Consider the following 22,108-nt stretch of genomic DNA (forward strand, 5'->3'; position numbering starts at 1 on the left):
TCCACTTAATCTAATTGTATATTGCCTATGAGCCAATTAGTCACAACCACTAGACATTCAGTGTTAAGAGATTTTATTTTACAGGTCTCACATGGAGCAAGTGTGTGAAGGCTGGGTTTTGTTTAGATACATTTCTGTGAAGGATAGATGGGTTTTGTTTAGATACATTTCTGTGATGGCTGGGTGTTGTTTAGATACATTTCTGTGAAGGATGGGTTTTGTTTAGATACATTTCTGTGAAGGATGGGTTTTGTTTAGATACATTTCTGTGATGGCTGGGTGTTGTTTAGATACATTTCTGTGAAGGATGGGTTTTGTTTAGATACATTTCTGTGAAGGATGGGTGTTGTTTAGATACATTTCTGTGATGGCTGGGTGTTTTTCCCCATTGGTGCATCAAGTGCTCTTTGGATTCCATCATGTTTGAAATGTCACCCACCCCGTCACCAACCAGCACAGGCAGACGTGTCCAGCTCTGATCTTTTAAGAACTTTGTACCAGATAACCATAAGGACAAGAGAAAAAAATAATCTTTTTGGGGATTCCTCAGCATAAACAAAAGTTCTCATTTAGAATCTCACGAAAACAACTAATAACTAACAAACGAACAACAAAAAAGACATTAAATTACATCTCTAAAATCAATCAAGGATAGAGTGTGGTTGTTACACATCCAGCTGGCTGTCCTCTTTAGTCAGGCAGAATGACAGACCGGGTAGCAGCAGGGTTTGGCCTGGTATAGCAATAGCATCCATGTCCTAGTCACATGGTGCTAACATCAAACAAAGAGCCACCTCTGTTCGGCGTTGAGCAGGGATGACAACTTGTTCCATAGCAGCAGCAACATACGTGCTGTATACAGTACATGTTTAACTATCCGCCATTACAGCGGCTCTCCACACCACGACAGCATGAGCCTGGAGTTGACACAGCATAGCAGCAGATCATCTCTGTAACGGCTCAGTATCTTGGCCTGGGAGAGATGTGAGGGAGGGAATCAGTTGGAGAGAGAGAGTGGATGAAGGGATCAGACCCCCAGGTTGTTATCCTCCTCCACCTTTCTGTTCATAGTCCCGCCTCCTCCCATCCCTCTGTGCTCAGAGGTCTCAGTGCTGTGTGGTCCCTTCAGGTGCTTCCAGTCTGCTTCACTCTCACAGCGCTTCACACTGCTGAAGAACTTCTTTATCAGATTCCTGGCCTGCATTTTCACTGTGGACATAAATATAGTTCATTATTAGAAAAGGCAGCTTGCGCTAGTGCGCATCACACAATGTTTGTCTTCCTCACCTTGACCTCTTCCCCTACTCCTCCCCTCTGCTAGTAGATGAGACAAGTAGCGGGCAAATGACTTGAACAGCTCCTACAACAAGGAAGATTTGGAATACTACGATTTGAAAAAGTGACAAATGAAGAACCAAATATCTTCATCACAGCTTATGCCCCTTCCCTCTCTCCCTCACCTTGGTGGCAAACTTGCCCTGCGTATAGAAAGGGTCTAGACAGCGCACCACAATGTCAGCCACCTCCTTCAGAGACACAGGCTTGGGGGCTGTGCTTGGGCTCCCTGGCTCCAGTACAGTCTCCTGGACTTTGGGGTTAAAGGTCACCTTCTTCCTGCTGTCCTGTAGGGGGCAGCTGCGCTTGGCTGAGGGGAGGGCCTCACTCTCTTCACTGTCTGCACATAGCTGACACACACACACACAGAAAATGTGGTAGTAGATGTTAACAATGATGTCATCATTACATTACTGTTAAAAAACCATGGACAACACAATAAGACTGTTGTGGCAATATAATATTGATCTCCATACCCTTAGTTTTAGCAATGATTTAGCCTTGCTTTCATGTGCATTTTGCCTGTGAAGAAGACAAAGGAGTTTAGAGAGAGGCGCAAAACAGAATAAACCAGTAAAAGACTTTATCTACAACTTCCGAGGGACATCTTACACTGTGATAGAGTCCAAGTCCAGTTTAGCTTCCTCTTTACCCTCCTCATCATCATCATTATCCAAGTTGTTGATTTCTGTGGGGATGGTGTCCATAGGGATAGTTTCAATGGGGATGGTTTCCATGGGGATGATTTCCATGGGACTAGTGTCCATAGGGATGGTATCCATGGAGACAGTAGCAGGTGTGATTTCCTGAGTGGGGAGTGACTGGGGTGGTATTGAAAAGGCCTGAGATGACACATCATTGGTTCTTATCTCCACCTCTTGACTCTTTTCAATCGGTTTCCTCCCAAAGTACTGGGTAATGTTGCAGGAGTTCTTAGCAGCCTCCGCTAGCTTCTGCTTCTTGCTCAGGGCCTTGCCTCCTGTCTTGGTGGGACTGTTCAGGAAGGCAGAGACTGCATTGGCTTTAGCTCTGATGGAGGAGCTGATGGTTGGTGCTGTATCTCCAGTATTTGTCTCCTTCCTCTTCCCCCTCTCCTCCTCACCGGCTGACTCTCCAGACCCAGCCAGGCAGTTGGGGCCCCCGCTCCCTGTCCCACTGTTGGCCCCTGGACCTGTAGTGGAGCCCTCACAGTTAGAGGCCCTCAGCAGCTCACTGGCAGTCTGGAAGGGGTTGGAGGAGCCCCTCAGACCTGCTCCTATTCTCTTCCGCTTTAGCTGGTGGCGAGAAGGAGACACAGAAGGAAGGATGCTTAGTTACTAATAGAACCCAGTATGAGGCTGACTCACAATAACACTGACCGCATCCTGTTACTAAATGGGCTGAGACAGTCTCAATGCATTAGCCAGTAGATACATATTTAGTCATTACTGCTGCTTATAAAAGGAGCACTACAGTATTTTCTAAGGCAAAGTAAAAGCAGAGTCCTCTGTGTGCTGTGGTGTTGGGCCTTACTGAGTAGATCTGTGAGGCAGGCGTGAAGCCCTGCTGCTCCTCAGTCAAAGAGGAAGAGGAGGAGGCTGCTTCGTCTTTGGATTCAGTCTTTATCTCTGTGGATTCCCCAGAGCCGCTGGTCCCTTCTCTTCCTCCTCCTCCTGCAGAGGCAGCCCCTCCCTTCTTCATCTCTGATACCTTTAGGAACAAGAGATAAGTTAGATGAGTGAAAGAATAACTTTTAAAAAATAGCTTCCATAGGACTCGATACCTAAAGTGACTTTACAGTTGTACAATAAACCAGACAGTAGTCAGGAGCTACTTACTCTCTTCAGGACAGCTGCTTTGTACAGGTTGGAAGACTTGGTGATCTTGAAGACCTCATGTTCAATATCCACTGCCAAGGAGAGTGTTTCAGATCTGGGTGAGGGGCGGGGGAAAAAGGCAAAGAAAGAAATCCAAGTGTCAGTTCAGTTGTCCCAGTGGCTTCAATGACTTGGTATTTTAGGTGCATGTGGTTAGTAGTGACTGGTACCTGTGTGTGTCTGCTGCTGCCACCTGGTGGTTGTTCAGAGCCTCCTGTAACAGGGCCACACAGTGCTCCCGGGCCTAGAATTGATGCACACATTTGGCACACACTCCCGTCAAAACTATTGTTTTTAAAGGTAAGTGGAGATGTATTCATTTTATTTCCCCCCTCTATTCAAAGGGAAAGTGTCATTGAGATTTAAAGCATGTCTTTACAAGGGAGAACTGGTCAGTAGCAGCTCCAGAATAAAATCAACACTTTACATATATTTATTGAAACTTTTTTTAAATCATGACATACAATCAGTCAGACACCGCTAAAAAAGTACAAATGGGGCTAAGTTTTTCCTTGAAAATGGCTATTCTTGTAATACATGTATGAACCACAGTGGTAGTACAATCCCCTTTCTGTTCCCTTGATCTGCAAACATAGATGTTCAGTGCTCTGTGCATTAGATCACAAATTGAGTTTGGGACCCGGGATAAGCCAGCATCTTTTTGGGTGAACGATTTAAAGCAGAATTTAATTATGGATTAATAACTCGTTTCTAACGAGCTCATAATGGTGGAGACGCTGAATACACAAGGACATGTGCATTAAACATCAAAAACATGCAAATGTGCATATTGCTTTGCAAGTACGTGAGCATGCGAGACGTTTCCATACTAGAGCTGTACCTTGACAGTGAGCCTGGGGATTTTCTGGCTGCTGGCCTCCCTGAGTAGGCAGTTATCATCTGCAGACACAGTTGAACACAATATCCAAACCCATTCAGTCACATAACAGTATTATTAGACAGTCACTTTGCTTGTCTACACTGATATTACAACAGTAGAGAACCCACCTGGGGGATAAATGAATCTTTGTGTCCCTCAGACACCTACAGAGGAAAGAGAGAGAGAGAAGTAAACAAAGGGAAATAAGACACCTCCCTCACACTTCTGTTGTGAGTTAGAGCAGAGAACCTACAGAGGGCCCCTCAAATTCCTCACTCCAGCACTAGACCGCTACCTCTCTCACCTAGTTTCTAATATTTTCAGTGTTCCAAGCCCCATGCTGTTGCTGGCAGCATCTCAAAGCAACAGTCTCAAAATAATGGCTCAACTCAACACGTCTTTTGTTTGTCAGGATTAATAGTATTGATTTGAAAAGCCCTGTTGTGCCGATTTGACTCCACATATGGGAGAGATTTACCACATGGTGCCTTACAGGGGCCCCTAGCCCCATAGCCTCCTTGCCTGGCTGACTGGCTGGCCACAGCTGGAACACAGATGTGGAGAGAGAGGAAGCTGCTACAGAGTATGAAGGTTTGTTTACTGAAGCAATGGAACGCTTATGAGTCAGATGTTGTGTATAACAGTAGGGCTGTCCATGTACACAGTACATGAATGCGAGGTTTCACCTTGCGCAGGTTCATTTGTTTCTTGAAGAGATCTCCAAACTCCTTCCTCCGATGCTCGGAGCCATCATCATCACCACCACTCTCCCAGCCCTCCTCATCATGCCTGAGGAGATGACATCACCACAGACTTCAGCATTCCTACTGTACCGTCTATGACTGACAGCTAGAAGACACATTTTAAAATCAACAATACATTTGAAAATAATCCTAATCCAACCAAATACTGCAACCAAAACATGACTAGCGAGTCAGAAGGAAATCCCCCCCCCCCCATCTTGCCCTGTTAGCAACTAAAAACTACAACAAATTTTAGCCTGGATGCCAGTCTATTTCTACTTTAGACCGGCCTCCAGGCTACTAGACCATTGCATTTCTGACCTCTCAAAGCCGTAGCCCTTCCTCCCCCCGGCGTAGAGGTCACGGTCAAACCCAAACGGGCCCCTGGGCTGTGTGCTCCAAGCTGCTCCAGTCTTGGTGCACAAAGTGGCCCCCTTCTCCAGCTGGGCCCGCACAGCCTTGGGGTCACGACAGTAGTCACAGGCCCCCGCACAGTCCGGCTTCTGGTCCCCAAAGAACTTGGAGATGGTGGCATGGCGGCAGCTGAGAGAGCCCAGAAATACGGGTGTGAGAGAGACAAACATATTGCAGACATGCTAGAGGTCAAACCCCTAGGAGGCCTTGCATTCACAGAGTAGCTCAGTGTCTCAAAATGCTCAGAGCCAAGATATCATGTGGCCAAATAAGGCTGTGACCCGACCCGAGTCACTAGATGTTACTTGAGCAGAGAGGGGTCGTTCCATTTGATTTGAATGCCTGTTTGACCACACCCCTTTTGATTTGAACAAAAGAACTTACCATACATATTTGCCCATGATAGAAGTGGTCAGAAAGTTACTTTTTGGCAGTAGTGGAAAAAGTACCCAATTGTCATACTTGAGTAAAAGTAAAGATACCTTAATTAATAGAGAATGACTCCAAAAAAAAGTCACCCAGTAAAATACTACTAGAGTAAAAGTAGTTGGTTTTAAATATACTTAAGTATCAAAAGTAAATGCAATTGCTAAAATATACTTAAGTATCAAACTATAAATACAATTTAAATTCCTTTAAATTCCTTAGATTAAGCAAACCAGACAGCACAATTATCATTGTTTTTTACATTTTACGGGTAGCCAGGGACATGCTCCAAAACTCAGACATAATTTACAAACTAAGCATTTATGTTTCGAGAGTCCACCAGATAAGAGGCAGTAGGGATGACCAGGGGTGTTCTCTTGATTAATGCGTGAATTGAACAATTTTCCTGTCCTGCTAAGCATTCAAAATGTAAGAGCACTTTCGGGTGTCAGAGAAAATGTAAATATTAAAAAGTACATCATTTTCTTTAGGAATGTAGTGAAGTAAAAGTTGTCGAAAATGTAAAATAGTAAAGATACCGAAAAAAAAACTACTTAAGTAGTACTTTAAAGTATTTTTACTTAAGTACTTTACACCACTGCTTTTTGAAACCTGAATGCCAAAACATTTAGGTGATATAGGTGCTCAAGTTGACTTATTTTGCATACCCCACCATAACATGAGACATCAATGTCTTAAAATCACTGGAAAAGATAAACAGTTGACTTATTTTGCATACCCCACCATAACATGAGACATCAATGTCCTAAATCACTGGAAAATATAAACAGTTGACTTATTTTGCATACCCCACCATAACATGAGACATCAATGTCCTAAATCACTGGAAAAGATAAACAGTTGACTTATTTTGCATACCCCACCATAACATGAGACATCAATGTCCTAAATCACTGGAAAAGATAAACAGTTGACTTATTTTGCATACCCCACCATAACATGAGACATCAATGTAAACAGTTGACTAAATCATGAGACATCAATGTCCTAAATCACTGAAAAGATAAACAGTTGACTTATTTTGCATACCCCACCATAACATGAGACATCAATGTCCTAAATCACTGGAAAAGATAAACAGTTGAGTTTGATATAATTTAAAAACGTACAAAAAGGGTTGTCAAACTATCATCTGAGGTTTTTGAATTGTGCCTGCCATCGGTTGAGACACAACATACTCTTGAATACAGGGTGGTTGTCATGTTTTAGCTGATAAATTTACTAAAATGTGACTAAAATAAAAATAAAATCTACTTTTAAAAATGGTACCACAGAGATGGTTGGAGGTCCACACATCAGAGAATGTTGACTTGAATGAGAATATCAGTTTGTTTAAATAACATTGTCAATCTTCCATAGGAAACCTATTGAAATCAAAGAAATATAGATCATAGAATAGACATTCCCATTTAAGTTGACATTCAATTGTGGGTGGACCAGCAGCCATCTTTATGGTAGTAATTAGAAGTAAACATTTTAATTACATTTAAAATGTCAATGGTGTATCAGCTTAATTGCAGGGGTCTGAAGGGATAGGTCCATTCTATGAATTATATTTCTATGATTGAAATGACACCCACCCTGTACTCAAGAGCATGTTGTGTCTCAACTGAAAGAATGTATCAAATATTTTGACAACCCTTTTTGAAAGCTTTTAAATGATTTCAAATCTAACTGTTTATCTTTTCCAGTGATGAAGACATTGTGGGATATGCAAAACTGGTCCACTTTGAGCTAGAATGTTTTGGCATTCAGGTCAAAAAAAAAAGACACTTTCTGACCACTTCTACCATGGGCAAATATGTATGGAAAGTTTCATTCAAATCAAAATGGGTGCGGTCAAACAGTTATGGAAATCAAATGCAGTGACTCTGCAGGAGTGTGAAGAGTATTCTCCAGTAAAAGAACACCCGTTTATCAATACGTCTGTGAACTGGATGCGTTTGCTCACTACGTTTGCTCACTACTATCAATACGTCTGCTCACTCGTAGACACACCACTCCCTTCTATTCTGACAAACTTGATTGATGAGGAGAAAAAGGGGTTGTGGGTGTGGAAAGACTCCTGAGTGAATAATGTGAAACAGAGACGTGGTTCTATAAAATAACTGCTTCCCTAGAGTCTAGTCTGAATAACAAACCAAAATGATCTACTTTTAGGAGACTTGTAGGTGAGTGAGATTGGTCATGGGTGGTGGTTGTTAATGATGTTACTGTTCTAAATGACTTTTAAATAGATTAACATCTGAATGTCTATTCACTCTTTAGAGTATGGCTGTTCCGCTTCTTTGTATAACAGCTGGCTCTTTCACGCAATACACAATATTATGTCATGTACACACACACACACACACACACACACACACACACACACACACACACACACACACACACACACTCAGTCGTACACACATTCATACAGGCTAGTGTCTCTTGGAGGAATACTAGTCAAGACACCTCCATAACACACAAAGCAAGACTACCTCGGATGGAAACCCAGTCTCCACAGCTTTCAAAGAGGGGGGAAAGTGGCAGTCTCACCAAGGGAGGAGGAGAGTAAGAGACAGACAGTGAGAGAGAAAGAGAGCGAGAAAGAGCTCATGAAGCAACAGAGACTTTCCAGAGGAGGAGTGAAGGAAGAAGAAAACAACCCACAGCAGAAGGAGCTGATGAACTAGCCTATATTAATACAACAGGCAGAGAGCACAAAAACACAGCAGGAGTCCTGTGTAAGTGGAGATAAACAGCGTTGCTATTGCACAACCGCTGCCTTTTCCACTGGCACCAAGAGACGACAACAGCTACTACTAACTGGGAGAGAAGCAAGAATAAAAGGAGAGAGTAAGAGTGGAGAGAGACGGTGGAAAGCAAACCAATGACAGCTGGAGAAAGCTCAAATCGAGCCCGATGTGTTTCCTTTCTGAAACCCAGAACAGACTGTACAGAGGACAGCAGTGCAGCGGATGGGGTTTTGGTCATCTCTTGGCTTCGATGCTAATCGCTACTTGAGGACTTATCTCTGCTAACCCTAATCCTGAAAAGACCGCTGGGTCGAGGAGGCGAAGTCACCACCTCTGTGTCACTGCTGGCTCCAACTCACACAGCAACACACAAGGAACTCTCTCTCCACACTCACTCAGGTAGGTGTTGGTGCTTGTGTTACATCACTAACTGATTCGCTTCGTTAGACAAGCACAGTTTAGCACCTTTATTTACTCTGTTGCATATCTGCAAACTACCCATACAGTTCAGGTGAGTGTATGCTGGTTGTGAGTGTGTACATGTAGCCTATATACATGCAAATACAGGCCAGAATAACAGTCTTAGCATACTTTATAGCCTAACCAATAGGATGTGAAGAGTGTAATTTAGCTGTATGGGTAGTGTATTCTGTATTAATAGGGAGGCTATTTACATGTGAACACAGTGTGGACCAGAGTTGGAACAGCTCTAGAAGGAGAGCACTCTTCCTGTATGTCATTATCATAATGAAATTTCTAACAGCTAAATATTTAGCTAGACTTTACTACTGTGGGAAGACTTGCTCCCATACCCCCCGGCCTAGCCGTGAAACCGGAGACTGGTGAAAGCCCAGTCTGACTGGGATCTATCACCACACCAGCTGGTGGGAGTCTACCTGGGAGAGAGAGAGACAGAGCAGCTGTGGGAAACAGCACTGAATTAAAAACTATTGTCAGCGGAATTCATACAAAATACATTGGCCAGAACACATTCCACCACAATGGACTCGGTCTGGTCCAGCAACACAACAGTAACAGAAATGCTTTAAAAAGGGACACAGACAACAGGACAAAGAGACTGAGCCAACAGTCTGGTATCTGTTTTACATGCCACACCTATAGTCAATAAAGCATTTTACTATCAAATGAATTGAAGCACTATTCTATTTGTCTAAAGACTTCCCCTTTAATAGAATCAATACATTAAATTATATCCTAATCCAAGTCAATCTAGTGTTGTGATGAAGAGAACGGACATGTAATGTAATCAAGTAGCCTACAGTGTGATCAGGGTTGGGAGAGGAGAAGGTGCATAACTAGAGAGAAGAAGATAAAGAGAGTGTGATGAGGAGGAGAACTGTGAAGGGATGATCATGAGATAATTCCTATGAGCAGGATCCTGTCTTGGCATCAATTGTCCAATTACCCAACTGCTATTCACAGTTTATAGGGAACATACTTTCCCATAGCAACAGCAACATATGTCCTACTCATATGTGCATAATGAATAGACAGAAACTTAAAATATATTCTAACACACAACAAGGCAAATATCAGAGTCTGCCCTTGAAATAACATAGATAAAAGTCCTCCTTTTGTACAGTCAGCCAGTGGGACCCTTCTCTCGGTCTCATGACAGTTGTGATAACTGTGGTGTGTCAGTCCACAGCTATGCTGCTGGGAGAGCCCTAGAATTACTCTAGTAAGCCTGGAACAGACACAATCCCACTGGCCCAGAAAAACTCAATCCTTCACACACACAAACATATTACCAGATTATAACACACTTTCTAGATCCTCCTCTTTCTTATAGGAGGAGCTGGAATCCGTTGATTTCGCTCTGTCCTACCTACTCATCAGAAACACATGCACTAGCAGCTCGCCTATATATTCAAGGATGAACACAATGGTTTGTCAACATTCCATTGGTGTCAGGTCATCTACATAGTTAGACAGTAACATACAGCATCTCTGACTTCTAGACTCACAGTCCATTATGGGTGAATAATAAGGAATGAAACAAATGCCTAGATTCTAATAATTCTAACAATATATTGTAATAATAATCCATTATTAATAATCAATAATCCATCTTTCATCCAGTTTTATCCCTTTATTTGTGGCTTCAGCAAAGTGGTCACATCATACAACCTGCACCCAGATACTACAGAGTTGCACCCCCCCTCAGTGTGAGGGACATGATGGATACCAGGGAGGAGATGCTGACCCTGCTACAGAAGCTCTGGGCCAAACTGCAGGGTCTCCCCACCGCCAGCCCTCTGGAGATGGGGGCCTTCGCTGTCCTCGTCCTCTTCATCGGTAATCTACACCTCTCATACATAATATATACATAGATATAACACACACACACCTCTCAGTGGAGATATACTCCATACACCTAACCATGTGCTTCAGAACATGTCAGAACATGTCTTGCAACGGATGAAACTCCAACATCTTTAATATCACTTTAGATAGTGTGAAATCAATCATCTTGTCTGGACAAAATTCAAATATGTAGGCTAGCTACTATAAAAGGTGTTGTCAATCGTGTTTTCTTTCCTAGTGGTCTTCCTGCTCATGCTGCTGATGACCTGTTTGACGTGCTGCTGCTGTCACAGAACCAGAACCAAGGGCCCACATAATCAGCTAACCTGAGACAATCCCCACTTCCCCCAATAATGAGGAGAGACATTTTAAACAGGCACTCTATGGAGTACCACTGTATCACCAGGAGAGACATTCTGGAGAGACACTATGGGCCTCTTAACCCCGGAGGAATGATGAGGACCCGTGGGGAGGGTGTGGAGCCCATCTATAAAGGAGCCCGGCCCTTGAACAACACACCTCCATACAAAACACACACAGAGCCTCCCTGAGAAGCAGTCAAACAGGCCCGGCTTTCAGGAGTATCAACATTCCATGGGGCATCCCTGGGCTCTGCTGGCTAACAAAGCAGTCTTTGACGTGAGAGATGGACAAGACTAGACCTCTAGGACGGCTTCAACTGATCCACACAACAAAGACACAAGGAACACAGGAGCATGGAAACACACACACACACACACACACACACACACACACACACACACACACACACACACACACACACACACACACACACACACACACACACACACACACACACACACACACACACACACACACACACACACACACACACACAAAAGATCCCAATAGAAGCACAGGAGATTGCTTGGGGAGATGAATGTCTGTCAGTTCTAGGATGTATGGGTGTCAACTCAACCTCTGCCACTGGCTCATAGACTCTAAGAAAGAGCCCTCTGCAGTTTCAACTCACTTAAATGGAGGCATCTTGCCAAACCCCTTGTAAGAGTGTTGCCATATGTCTTCTATCTAAAGGACTTCCTTTGCTTTATTTCCTTGTTCAAGTGCTAGATGGAACAAGGAAACACAGAAATGTCCGACTTGCTAACTGGTTGAACGCGGCACGTGTATAACTACAACCAGTTAGCAAGTCGAAAAAGTCTGTTTCCTAGTTCCGACTAGCACGTGAACACAGCATTAGTTCAGCAAAAACAAGCCATTATCTCATTCCTCAGGCGATTCAGAGGACCATGCCTGCCCTCTGCTGCCTTGTAATATGCTTTACAGTTACACACAAAAACAGAAAAAGAGTAATGCTGTCATTTCCATATAGTTGTTGCATAGGTTAAAAAGGGCATCTCTTCCTTCTGAAAAAGCATTTTCTTAGCCTGCCTAAAATAGTGCAATACGCTTTTGTATCTCTCTTACATGAAATAAAACAAAATGCAGATGATTGTGGTGAGTTATATCAGGGGTTCCCAAACTGTTGGCTGCTGCTGTCCACACACACACACACACACACACACACACACGTTGCAATTTCAAAATGATGTAGTGCATCATCAGTTTCTCAGTCATTGCAGACCTTAGAGAGCCATTTATAACTTGTCCGAAATGTCCAGATCAACCAGCCTGTTGATTTTTTGTAATGTTTGAGTCACTCAAATATCACATGACAAAACATATAGAATTGCAAGAAAATTTGCTTTAAAACTGCAAAAGTTTCTCCGCACACCATGACAAAATGTGTAGATTTGCAGGAAATATTGTATGCTTTTAAACCTGCAAAATCTTCTCTCCTCCAACAAAAAGGGTGTGTCATGAACAGTGCTTGTGGTCACAGAAATAGATGTGGCGCGCGAGCGCAGGGGGAGCGCGAGATGTTCCCCAATGCTGGAAGAGGGGGCCCGAGTGTAAAAGTTTGGGAACCCCTGTGTTATATAACACTCACCCCTCTTGCTCACAGAATGACACCATGGCCTCGAAGTCTGTGATGGAAGCCTTGTCCTGATCTTTCTCTGAGCCACGCTTTGCCTGCAGAGAAGTCACACAATCATTCGCTCAAAGTTAAATAAACAAACATAAAACGAATTGAACATTCTACACACCAACTGCAATCCCCATGCATTTACAGCACCATCATATTGCTATACTAATAACAAGCCCGTGAGGCAGGTTGACAGTGTAGTCTAGACGTAACCTGTTTGCGGGCCACCTCCTTGCGGATGAGGAAGTTCAACTGCTCCCTGTCCTTGGGGGAGTAGTACGTCCTGCAGGAAGAGGGCAGGCCGTCTCGCCCCGCACGCCCAGATTCCTGGTAGTAACTGGCTAGTGACTTGGCAAGGTTCCAATGGGCCACAAACCTGACATTAGATTTGTCCACCCCCATGCCAAAGCTGATGGTGGCCACAATGACAAGCACCTTACCCTGCATCCAATCAGTCTGAGCCTCTGTGCGATCTCCTGCCTTCAACCCTACACAAGCAGGAGTTAAAGGTCAAGAGTCATGCCGCACACTTTGTTATGTCTAGTCTCTCCATCAATAAAATAATCTGCTTGATTCTGATCTTTATTAAACTTTAACATTGCCATTTACTATCCTACCCCACAATGTTTGTAAGCCCTTGAGGAATGTCTCACCTGCATGGTAAGGCTTGGCCAGGACTCCCAGCTTAGTCAGTTGGTAAGCCACCGTCTCACAGCCATCTCTGGTCCGACAGTACACAATTCCACAACCCTGAAGAAAGACATACAGATAAATATCCCAAGCTAAGTACCATGCACTGATTATAAGGCTGGATGACATATTGAATTCATGTTTTAGCGCAATATTCCAAATGTCTGTATCACAACAATCACTTTTTGTATTTTATGACCGTTTGTCTGCATTTTCTCATGTCTTTTTGGTCTTGTCTCCTTTGCACCTTCCCATTCTCTCTCACACACACAGGCCCCTCCCCCTTCCACTCACAACAACAAAGATGACACATCACTTCCTCCCTGATAAGTGTTTCAACTCACTATTTGCATTTAAGGTTTGTTCCAACAGAATCGGTCATAGGGACACCGAAACACATTACTCTGATTACACCATCCATTATTTTACTGTAATAGAGGAGAAGTTAACCTTTCAACTCATCAAATTGCATGCAGAGCAGACACTAATAAAACCAGAGAATCAATTAACACAGATTCTGGTAAATTTATGTTCAGTTTGTTGCAAACTGGGCATTTTCAGCCAGATCGCTGAATATTGCAAAAAGCAGGTTAAACTATTTTGATAAAATAATTACATTATTAGTGGGTTTTATGGTTGTGGAAGGCTTATATTTACCCTAGGTATAATTTCACAAGCCCTGAATTCATTAGGTTATTGCTGACTGTTTGAAATGCAGTGTATTTGACCTTTAAATCTACATATATATTGTGAATGGCCCGTAATTTAAAAAAATAGACTTATGATTTTTAGGCCACAACGCCCAGCCCTAACTGATTACACCATCCATTAGATAGAGTAGGAATAGATACTGCATATAAGGAGAGAGTCAGAGGGGAATCTAGTCCACCAACCTGTCCTTTGGGGCCTTCCCCCAGGGTCAGGGCCTCCCTGATGAAGGCATGTAGGTGCTTGTAGGGGTCCTCTAGTAGCTCCCTGTACACCACCTCATAATGCAGGTTACTGCGAAACACAGGTGTGGCAAAGGACAGCGGTGATCGCAGCCTCAGGGACTTTGCTATGTCCTCCTGCACCTTCTGGGGTGCCGTGGCCGTCAGCGCCACGCAGGGTATCCCGGGAAGACGGGCACGCAGACTGCCCAGTTTGAGATAGTCTGGTCTGAAGTCATGCCCCCACTGGGAGACACAATGAGCCTCGTCCACAGCCAGGTAGGAGAGGAGGCTCCGGGAGAGTAGGTCTGTAAGGCAGGGCTGGAAGGCAGAGGAGGCCACCATCTCTGGGGTGATGTAAAGCAGCTTCAACCTGGGGCTCTCACTCTCCAGATCGGCCAGGATCAGACGGCGCTCCCCTGCAGGGAGCTTGGAGTTTATGGAGCATGCAGGAATGTTCAGGTCCCTTAGGTGGTCCACTTGGTCCTGTTATGGTGGATACAGAGAAAGGGATCATCATTGAAGAAACCTACAGCTAGCTATGCAGTTAAGGATAGCTCAGTCTATATCAGAATCAATCACGTAATCAGGACAAATTACACAACAGATGAAAATGCTAAAGAAGAGAGACTGACCTGGATGAGGGCGATAAGAGGGGATATGACCAAGGTAATACCCTTAGCCAACACTGCGGGAAGTTGGTAGCAGAGGGACTTCCCTGCCCCGGTGGGCATGCACACAAAAACATCCCGGTCACCTGCACACAACAGGGGCAGTAATTTACAATTTTCCATCGACAGTCCGATTTGGGCAACGGCATTACTCAGATATGTTTAATAACAATAGCTGATCATGCTAGCTAGTAGTATGTAACAGTCAATGAACTGGTTGAAGAATTTGCTAATTAGCTACCTAGCTAGTTAGATAGCCCGCGGCTGGCTAAGATTAGCTAAAACTAGAAGAGCCGTTCCTAGGTAAATTATTGTAAGTCCAACATGTCTATTGTGGTTCTCACCTTTAACAACTGCTTTAACAACGTCCTCCTGCTTCTGGGATCGGAACTTATCGAACCCAAAATGGGTTTTTAACGCCTTTTTAATTGAAGTCATCTCTTATCCAGAAAAATGTCCAACTTGACAACAAACTTCATTCTCTAGTCGTCGCGTATCGATGACATCATGCCAGTCGGCACATAATAAGGAAGCCATATTTTAATTAGTGAATCTCTTTAAACATATTTTATCTACGGTTCTCTTTTAAATATACATTTGTATGTAATGTCAAATGACCGAAACAGATCTGTTTATATTTTGTGCAAAAAAAAAAACATTAAACGCACACAACTGATTAGATTCATCATCCATGGGTACACGCCTTTGTTTTCCTGGCCAATGAGAGTCGAATGCGCTGTGATTAGCACCTGACCTGATTAGCACGACCCAGACCAGGACATATTTTAATGCTAGAATTGTTTTTGTTGTCTGGATATGTGAGGTGAGTCTCCGTTTGAATTCTGGTTAAATTTTTTGACCTCCATAGACCACTTTATCAACACCCAAACCAAAATACTGACACAATCGAAACCCCTGATTTATGTATCAATAAAGCAGGGAGAGAATAGGCATAGTATTGCAGAATATTAAAAGGAGGTTAACTTCATCGCCATGGATCTCTCCCTTTCACCCTCTGTTTCTGACACGGTCTGTGTGCTCTGGGGTATGTACTGAGGTTAATGCCACTTTGAGATGACTTGAAATTGGTGACCTAGATGCACAACAAACAATGTATTGTAAACCCACGGTCTCCTCTCTCCTCTGACTAGGCTGTGAGCTGAATGACACCCAGAGAAAGGCAGTGTTTGAAATAGCGGAGGATTTGTTGGAGCATCAGTTCTTTATCCGAACGGTCAGTCTAAGTCTTTAGTCCATCTCCAGCCCTCTCCACACACCCCATTAGCAGAGATCACTTGGCTTAGTCAGTGACACAACAATTAACATAGTCCAATGACAGCCCAACCCCTAATCTCTGCTCCCCTTGTGTATAGATGTGTCTGAGTGCAGAGGCCAGTAAGGAGATGCATGTGGTGGAGGTACAGGACAGAGTTGGGGAATGCTGCAAGCCAGTGCCCATTGCCACACTTCACCCTATGTGCCAACCTATGGTCAGTTTCAGTGGGTTTGAGCTCATCCCACCTGTCATCTTCAACCTTCGCTCTGGGCAGGGCCCCCTTTTCATTTCTGGACAGCATTTGACATGTAAGTAATTGAGATAGGAGAAAATGATGTTATTGTCTAGAGAATGGCATAAAAATAAATATTAATCAGAAACTATTTGTATGTCAATTCTGGGACTCGGTTCTTTATTTGGCTTTAAGTTCAATTCAAATGATACCTGGAATTGTTGTGCTGTCATAGTGGTCTATGAGGAGGGGGAGGAGGAGGAGGAGAAGGAGGAGAAGGAGGAGGGGGAGGAGGAGGAGAAGGAGGGCTTCTAATCAACACCCCTACTTGGTAAGTAAACAAATCTAGAACTTCATAACATGATTAGCTATTTTGATCCCTTATGACATTGTACAGTTCAGTATGAAATAGTTATTGTGTTTTTATTTCAGATCACAGTGGTCTTCAATAACATGATCACATTTGAAGGACTTCAATAAAACACAGCACAAAAAGTAGAACCTTTGAGTTTCATATATTTATTCATCACGGAAAGTGCATTGTTATTGCAGGATTAATATTTCACAATAGATTAAGATAATACTACAGTATTCTTTCAAATGTATGAAAATACAGAGCATGTGAGTGCATAGCATAACTGGAGTAAGGAAGAGGCAGAAAGAATCACATAGAAGCAGCAGCATCAGTGGTCACATAGCTATCCAATATCATGATGGTCTAGTTCTTTACAGTAACGAAGGTTCTGATTACTCTATAGGAGTGGTGAGAGGGTAACCATAGGGTGAAGGGATGGTGTTAAGAGGGAAAGTTCAGCCCCACAGGCACAGGGAGGGACAGAGGCAATAGGCCTTGCTCCCAGGGGACTTGATCACCAGGTCCTTAATGATCTCTGTCGTGCCGAACAGAGGGAACAGCTTCTCGTTGAAGCTCTCATTGTAGGTGTAGATGTGGGAGCGGCTGTCTACGTCGTAGAAGGACAGCTGGCCCTGGTCGTAGTCCAGGTAGACGGCCACCTTGCGGGGGATAAGACCAGGCGGCAGGGCAGTGAAGGGCACAGTCAGGGCCTTGAGCTCCGTGCCCCTCTCCAGGCGCAGGGTCAGGTAGCCCGTGTCTGTGTTCAGGGACTTGAAGCCCTTCCTCAGGGCTGACTCCTTGGCCACACCCAGCCGAAAGTCCCGCTCCCCCACCTCCACCTCCCAGTAGTGGCGGCCAGAGTTGAAACCCTCCACCCCTGTGGCGCACCACCAGCCATCGAAGCGCTGGTGGTAGTTTGGCACATCCTTTCTTTCGAAGCCGCAGCGCATCTTCTTCTCGTCATTGGAGATCAGCAGGTCAGGGTTGGCTGTGTCCAGGTCAAGGGAAATCTCCACTGCTGCATTAGAGATCCAGTCCCATACTGGAATATACAGTGGGGCAAAAAAGTATTTAGTCAGCCACCAATTGTGCAAGTTCTCCCACTTAAAAAGATGAGAGGCCTGTAATTTTCATCATAGGTACACTTCAACTATGACAGACAAAATGAGAGAAAAAATCAATTTAAAAATCACATTGTAGGATTTTTAATGAATTTATTTGCAAATTATGGTGGAAAATAAGTATTTGGTCACCTACAAACAAGCAAGATGTCTGGCTCTCACAGACCTGTAACTTTCATCATAGGTACAGGTACAGAAGAAGTTACAGGTCTGTGAGAGCCAGACATCTTGCTTGTTTGTAGGTGACCAAATACTTATTTTCCACCATAATTTGCAAATAAATAAATTAAAAATCCTACAATGTGATTTTCTGGATTTTTTTCCTTCTCATTTTGTCTGTCATAGTTGAAGTGTACCTATGATGAAAATTACAGGCCTCATCTTTTTAAGTGGGAGAACCTGCACAATTGGTGGCTGACTAAATACTTGTTTGCCTCATTGTACATAACAGATTAGTAACAAATATGAGTCAAGTAAACAATACGTTCTGTGAACATCACATCTGGCTCTGTCAATGCCTATCCAAGGCATCACATACCTGAGTGAGGAATGTAGCGGGCAGCACCTATCTTCTGAGTCCTCTGCTTCCATATGAGCCACTGTTGAGGGATAGCTTCCTGCAAGCACAAAGATGGAGAGAGAGAGAAAAGCGACTCTGGTAAGTATCAGAGCTGTTATCATGAATATACATTCATTTTTTTAAGGGGGACAATTGATATTTAAGGAGGCCCCCACCTTGTCCAGGCCCTGTGTCAGTAAGACCCACATGAGCAGTTCCATGGCTGTCAGGAGGTTGGGCATGTGGCGACTCCTCCATGCAGCCTGGAGGTCCTCCAGAACTTGAGCCACAGCCTCCCCAGGCCACACACTTTGCTCAGGTTGGGCTCTCAGGTCCTTGGTCCAGTTGATGATGGTCCTCTTAGCGTTCTCCATTTCATTCTCACTGAACAGGTCCTGCTTCCGCCACTCGCTCTCCTCTGGCCAGCCATCCGACTGCATGGGCCTCTTCTGCTGACAACAGGTGAAGACTCATTCAACATGTGTTTGGAGAATGTCACCTGCAAGCTATACAGTATATATTAATAGCTGTTACAGTATATTGGCTCCTGCTCTCCATACCTTGCTCTCCAGCAGAGACGCCCACTCCAGGATGAAGGCCCTGCAAAGAGGAGTGGGCCAGATGTCCTCTAGTTTCCAGATGTTCCCCAGCACCTCAGACCTCTGCAGAGAGGATATAGACAAGTGGGGGATTTAGTAGACTTGTTTATCCTCCAAACTAGACCTGGCAATGGGATACTTGTATAATGGATGTTACGAAAGGTGTGTATATATTTCAGTGTACCTGGCACACTCGATTGAGATCTCTAGCCAGCTCCACTATAAACAGCTGATTCTCTTCCAGTGGCTCTCTCTTCTCATTCTTTGCCCTCTTGCGAGATTCCTGACAGACAAAAAAAAGTGTAAAGACTTAGCCATAGACCACATAGAAAGTAGCAATAAAAAATAAATATTAGGAAAAGAGGAAAGTAAACAGATTTAGGACAGAAATTGGTGTTTTACTAGTGCATTGGGAAGTAATAAGGTCAACCCAGAAAAGGACCCACTTGGCCTTAACAAAATGCACACCATGCTCTTCTCCTTTCAGCAGGAAAGAAAGAGATCTCCTCTCTCCCATAACCCCCCTGACAGCATTTATTATTAAACTAAATCAAATCAACAGTCCGTGCAGGTTACTTGGCCCTGCATTCTCACTGCTGCTGTCTCATCTGCCAGCAGTAATCGGTTTTCCCTGGGGTTTTCCACACACACACACACACACACACACACGTCAACTTTGATTTGTAATAGTTAATAAAATCAAACTACAGAAACAATTCAAACCTATCTACTTGAGTAAGCATGTGACTGGTGACGCTACCATGACAACCCCTCCACAGTCACTTTCCTTTACGATAAAATCTTTGACCGTAGCAAAAAATATTTGAACAACAAAACATGTAAATGGTGTTTTTGTTGTTTGGAGGATTTGTAATGCATGACAGGAGTTTGACCTACTGTACCTTAAGCTTGGCTGTGATGTTTTTGACCGGCTCGACTATAAAGTGGAAACACTGCATCATCTTGGAAACTGTGCTGAGACTCTACAAAGAAAAAGACAGTTAAAATAGCATTTTAAATGTACCTTGACAGACAGGGAACCTCCACTTGACAGAATATACACTACCCGTGTAAGGATTTCAGATTGACAGGTGCTACTGCTGAACTAAAACCACACCACTGATCTGATTCAGTGGTAGCAGGACCACCTAAATTCTCTAAGGGGACTCAAATGGTTTGAAATCTAAAACTACCCCTGCCCTACTTTCATTAGAAATGTGTCAGCTCTTCCACCCTGCCCTATATTCTGTCCTGAGTCAAGTTAAAAGACATTGGCATCATGGCCAAAGGAGTAACGCAGCTCCCCTGTTAAGAAGACTGCTCTAAATCGTTAATCATAGTGCGGAGGGACAGGCAACACATGGCTAATCGTACTGGACCAAATCCAAACAGCAACACCTCTGTGGTCATCATAACATGAAGAATACCTCCCCTTTGGTATCTTTAATGATACTCTGACCTAGTTATTGTGTGGATGTTATTCAAGTCATATTATCATTGTGAGGTAAGCATGGGATCCTACCCACTTTTAGAGCCTGGGGCATCAACTGATCAGTAACTTGGTTAGGATCAGTGATTAGTCAGAGCAGAGGTTACTTGGCCCTCTGTAAGGTGACTGGCCCTGCATGCTCTTTGCTGCCGTCTCATCTGCCAGCAGTAATGTGTTTGGCCTTTGTTTTTCCATAACACAGACACAGCAGGGTAAATGTGGCACGTGAGTTAGGTCAGTGTGCCACTGAAGCCCTTAGCATAATGACTGGCGCAAAATAATAATATTGATAAATTAAATGCATATTCATCGGCTCACATTGTGGAGAGCAGAACCAGATGGCATTTGTTATAAAATTCATGGTAAACTCATGTCAACCTTTAGTAATAGAATACAAAAATAAATACAATGGAATGAAATGGAATACAATGCAACAAAAATGTGAGTAGGCAAATTAAATCATGAAAACAAAAACAGGAAACATTGTTCAGGTATTCAGAGTAGGCCTATGTGTATTACATCTTTTGTTTGAGTGACAGTGACCCAGTTACAGACCAGTCTAGACACACGCAGTCTGCGCACAAAGTAATGAGTAGGGTCGTGTGACTTTGCGGCACTGCCAGAGTGCTTGATCCTATATATCCTTGGTTGACATTGCAACATGTCGAATTTTACACTCTGCATGATAGTTAAGTTATTTTTGCGACACTAAACAATGCCATGCTGTTATGTGACGTCTGTGGACTTTCATGCAATCGAAATGAATGTATTATATTTGATAGAAGATTTGACACAATCATGCAGTTGAGTCGTACAAACTTGCTAGACATACCTGTCACAATGTTGTAATGTAAGCCGATTGGTGTCTTCTATACACAGGACTAATTCTATTAGAGAACAAGTTGACTGTATGCTGCAGTATGACTGACCTTGTTTACATACACGATTTTCCTAGGAACGAAGATGGTTCGGCTCTCTCCGTTTTCTCAATCCGAAGACAGACAAACAGCGCCGCCATGATTGTTGTGGTACATCAGTTGTCCACAAAGTGGAACGGCGGCCTGTCTAGCTCCCGCCTATCCTTTCTTTGGATTGGTAGATACATAGCATTATTGTAATCCTGTTTTGAATATTCGATTAGGTTCGTTGACGTCAACCGCGTGTATTCAATGGAGAGAGATGCTAAAAAAATAAAATATATACTATGCTACTAGCCTAATTTCATGAATATGCATAGCCATCTCGAGACAACTCTGCTGTAAAGTGTTTTTTCTCAAAGTTGGCGGGATGTCACCGTGTCCTACTTATATCGGTAGAGGAGAACGAAGGTGTCTGTAATGTAAAAAAATAAATAATGTAGACTTTTAATAAATGCATTTCTATAGCTTCCAATATATTTTTACTCAGTTGGGGGAGGGCCAAGATGGAGGCACGG

The 22,108-nt window shown here is 43.5% G+C and overlaps 3 protein-coding genes across 4 annotated transcripts; 1 reads left to right on the forward strand and 2 right to left on the reverse strand.

The window, feature by feature from the left end:
- Positions 1–56: 56 nt before the first annotated feature.
- recql5 (RecQ helicase-like 5) lies at positions 57–15,550 on the reverse strand. Its single transcript, XM_046330372.1, has 18 exons — positions 15,387–15,550; positions 15,007–15,128; positions 14,336–14,857; positions 13,406–13,502; positions 12,966–13,240; positions 12,717–12,799; positions 5,136–5,357; positions 4,758–4,860; positions 4,202–4,235; positions 4,033–4,094; positions 3,362–3,435; positions 3,153–3,246; positions 2,848–3,024; positions 1,948–2,609; positions 1,812–1,857; positions 1,461–1,685; positions 1,288–1,360; positions 57–1,209 (listed from the first exon to the last, which is right to left on the reverse strand). The coding sequence occupies exons 1-18, from the start codon at positions 15,478–15,480 to the stop codon at positions 1,028–1,030; spliced, it is 3,147 nt and encodes a 1,048-aa protein (XP_046186328.1). The 5' UTR covers positions 15,481–15,550; the 3' UTR covers positions 57–1,027.
- A 321-nt stretch (positions 15,551–15,871) lies between these two features.
- On the forward strand, positions 15,872–16,880 carry LOC124015261 (nucleoplasmin-like). Its single transcript, XM_046330376.1, has 4 exons — positions 15,872–16,087; positions 16,194–16,276; positions 16,416–16,626; positions 16,786–16,880. Exons 1-4 carry the CDS (start codon positions 16,036–16,038, stop codon positions 16,863–16,865), a joined length of 426 nt encoding a protein of 141 aa, XP_046186332.1. The 5' UTR covers positions 15,872–16,035; the 3' UTR covers positions 16,866–16,880.
- A 169-nt stretch (positions 16,881–17,049) lies between these two features.
- LOC124015260 (butyrophilin subfamily 1 member A1-like) lies at positions 17,050–21,643 on the reverse strand. Of its 2 annotated transcripts, none has more exons than XM_046330375.1 (7): positions 21,506–21,643; positions 20,087–20,167; positions 19,369–19,467; positions 19,146–19,247; positions 18,762–19,034; positions 18,565–18,643; positions 17,050–17,947 (listed from the first exon to the last, which is right to left on the reverse strand). In XM_046330375.1, exons 2-7 carry the CDS (start codon positions 20,144–20,146, stop codon positions 17,361–17,363), a joined length of 1,200 nt encoding a protein of 399 aa, XP_046186331.1. In that variant the 5' UTR covers positions 20,147–20,167; positions 21,506–21,643; the 3' UTR covers positions 17,050–17,360. The 2 variants fall into 2 exon arrangements, with proteins under 2 accessions (XP_046186331.1, XP_046186330.1); XM_046330374.1 differs by having other exon boundaries at positions 18,762–19,037.
- Positions 21,644–22,108: the final 465 nt, after the last annotated feature.

The sequence above is a fragment of the Oncorhynchus gorbuscha genome, linkage group LG26, assembly GCF_021184085.1.
Source record: "Oncorhynchus gorbuscha isolate QuinsamMale2020 ecotype Even-year linkage group LG26, OgorEven_v1.0, whole genome shotgun sequence".
Classification (NCBI taxonomy): domain Eukaryota; kingdom Metazoa; phylum Chordata; class Actinopteri; order Salmoniformes; family Salmonidae; genus Oncorhynchus; species Oncorhynchus gorbuscha.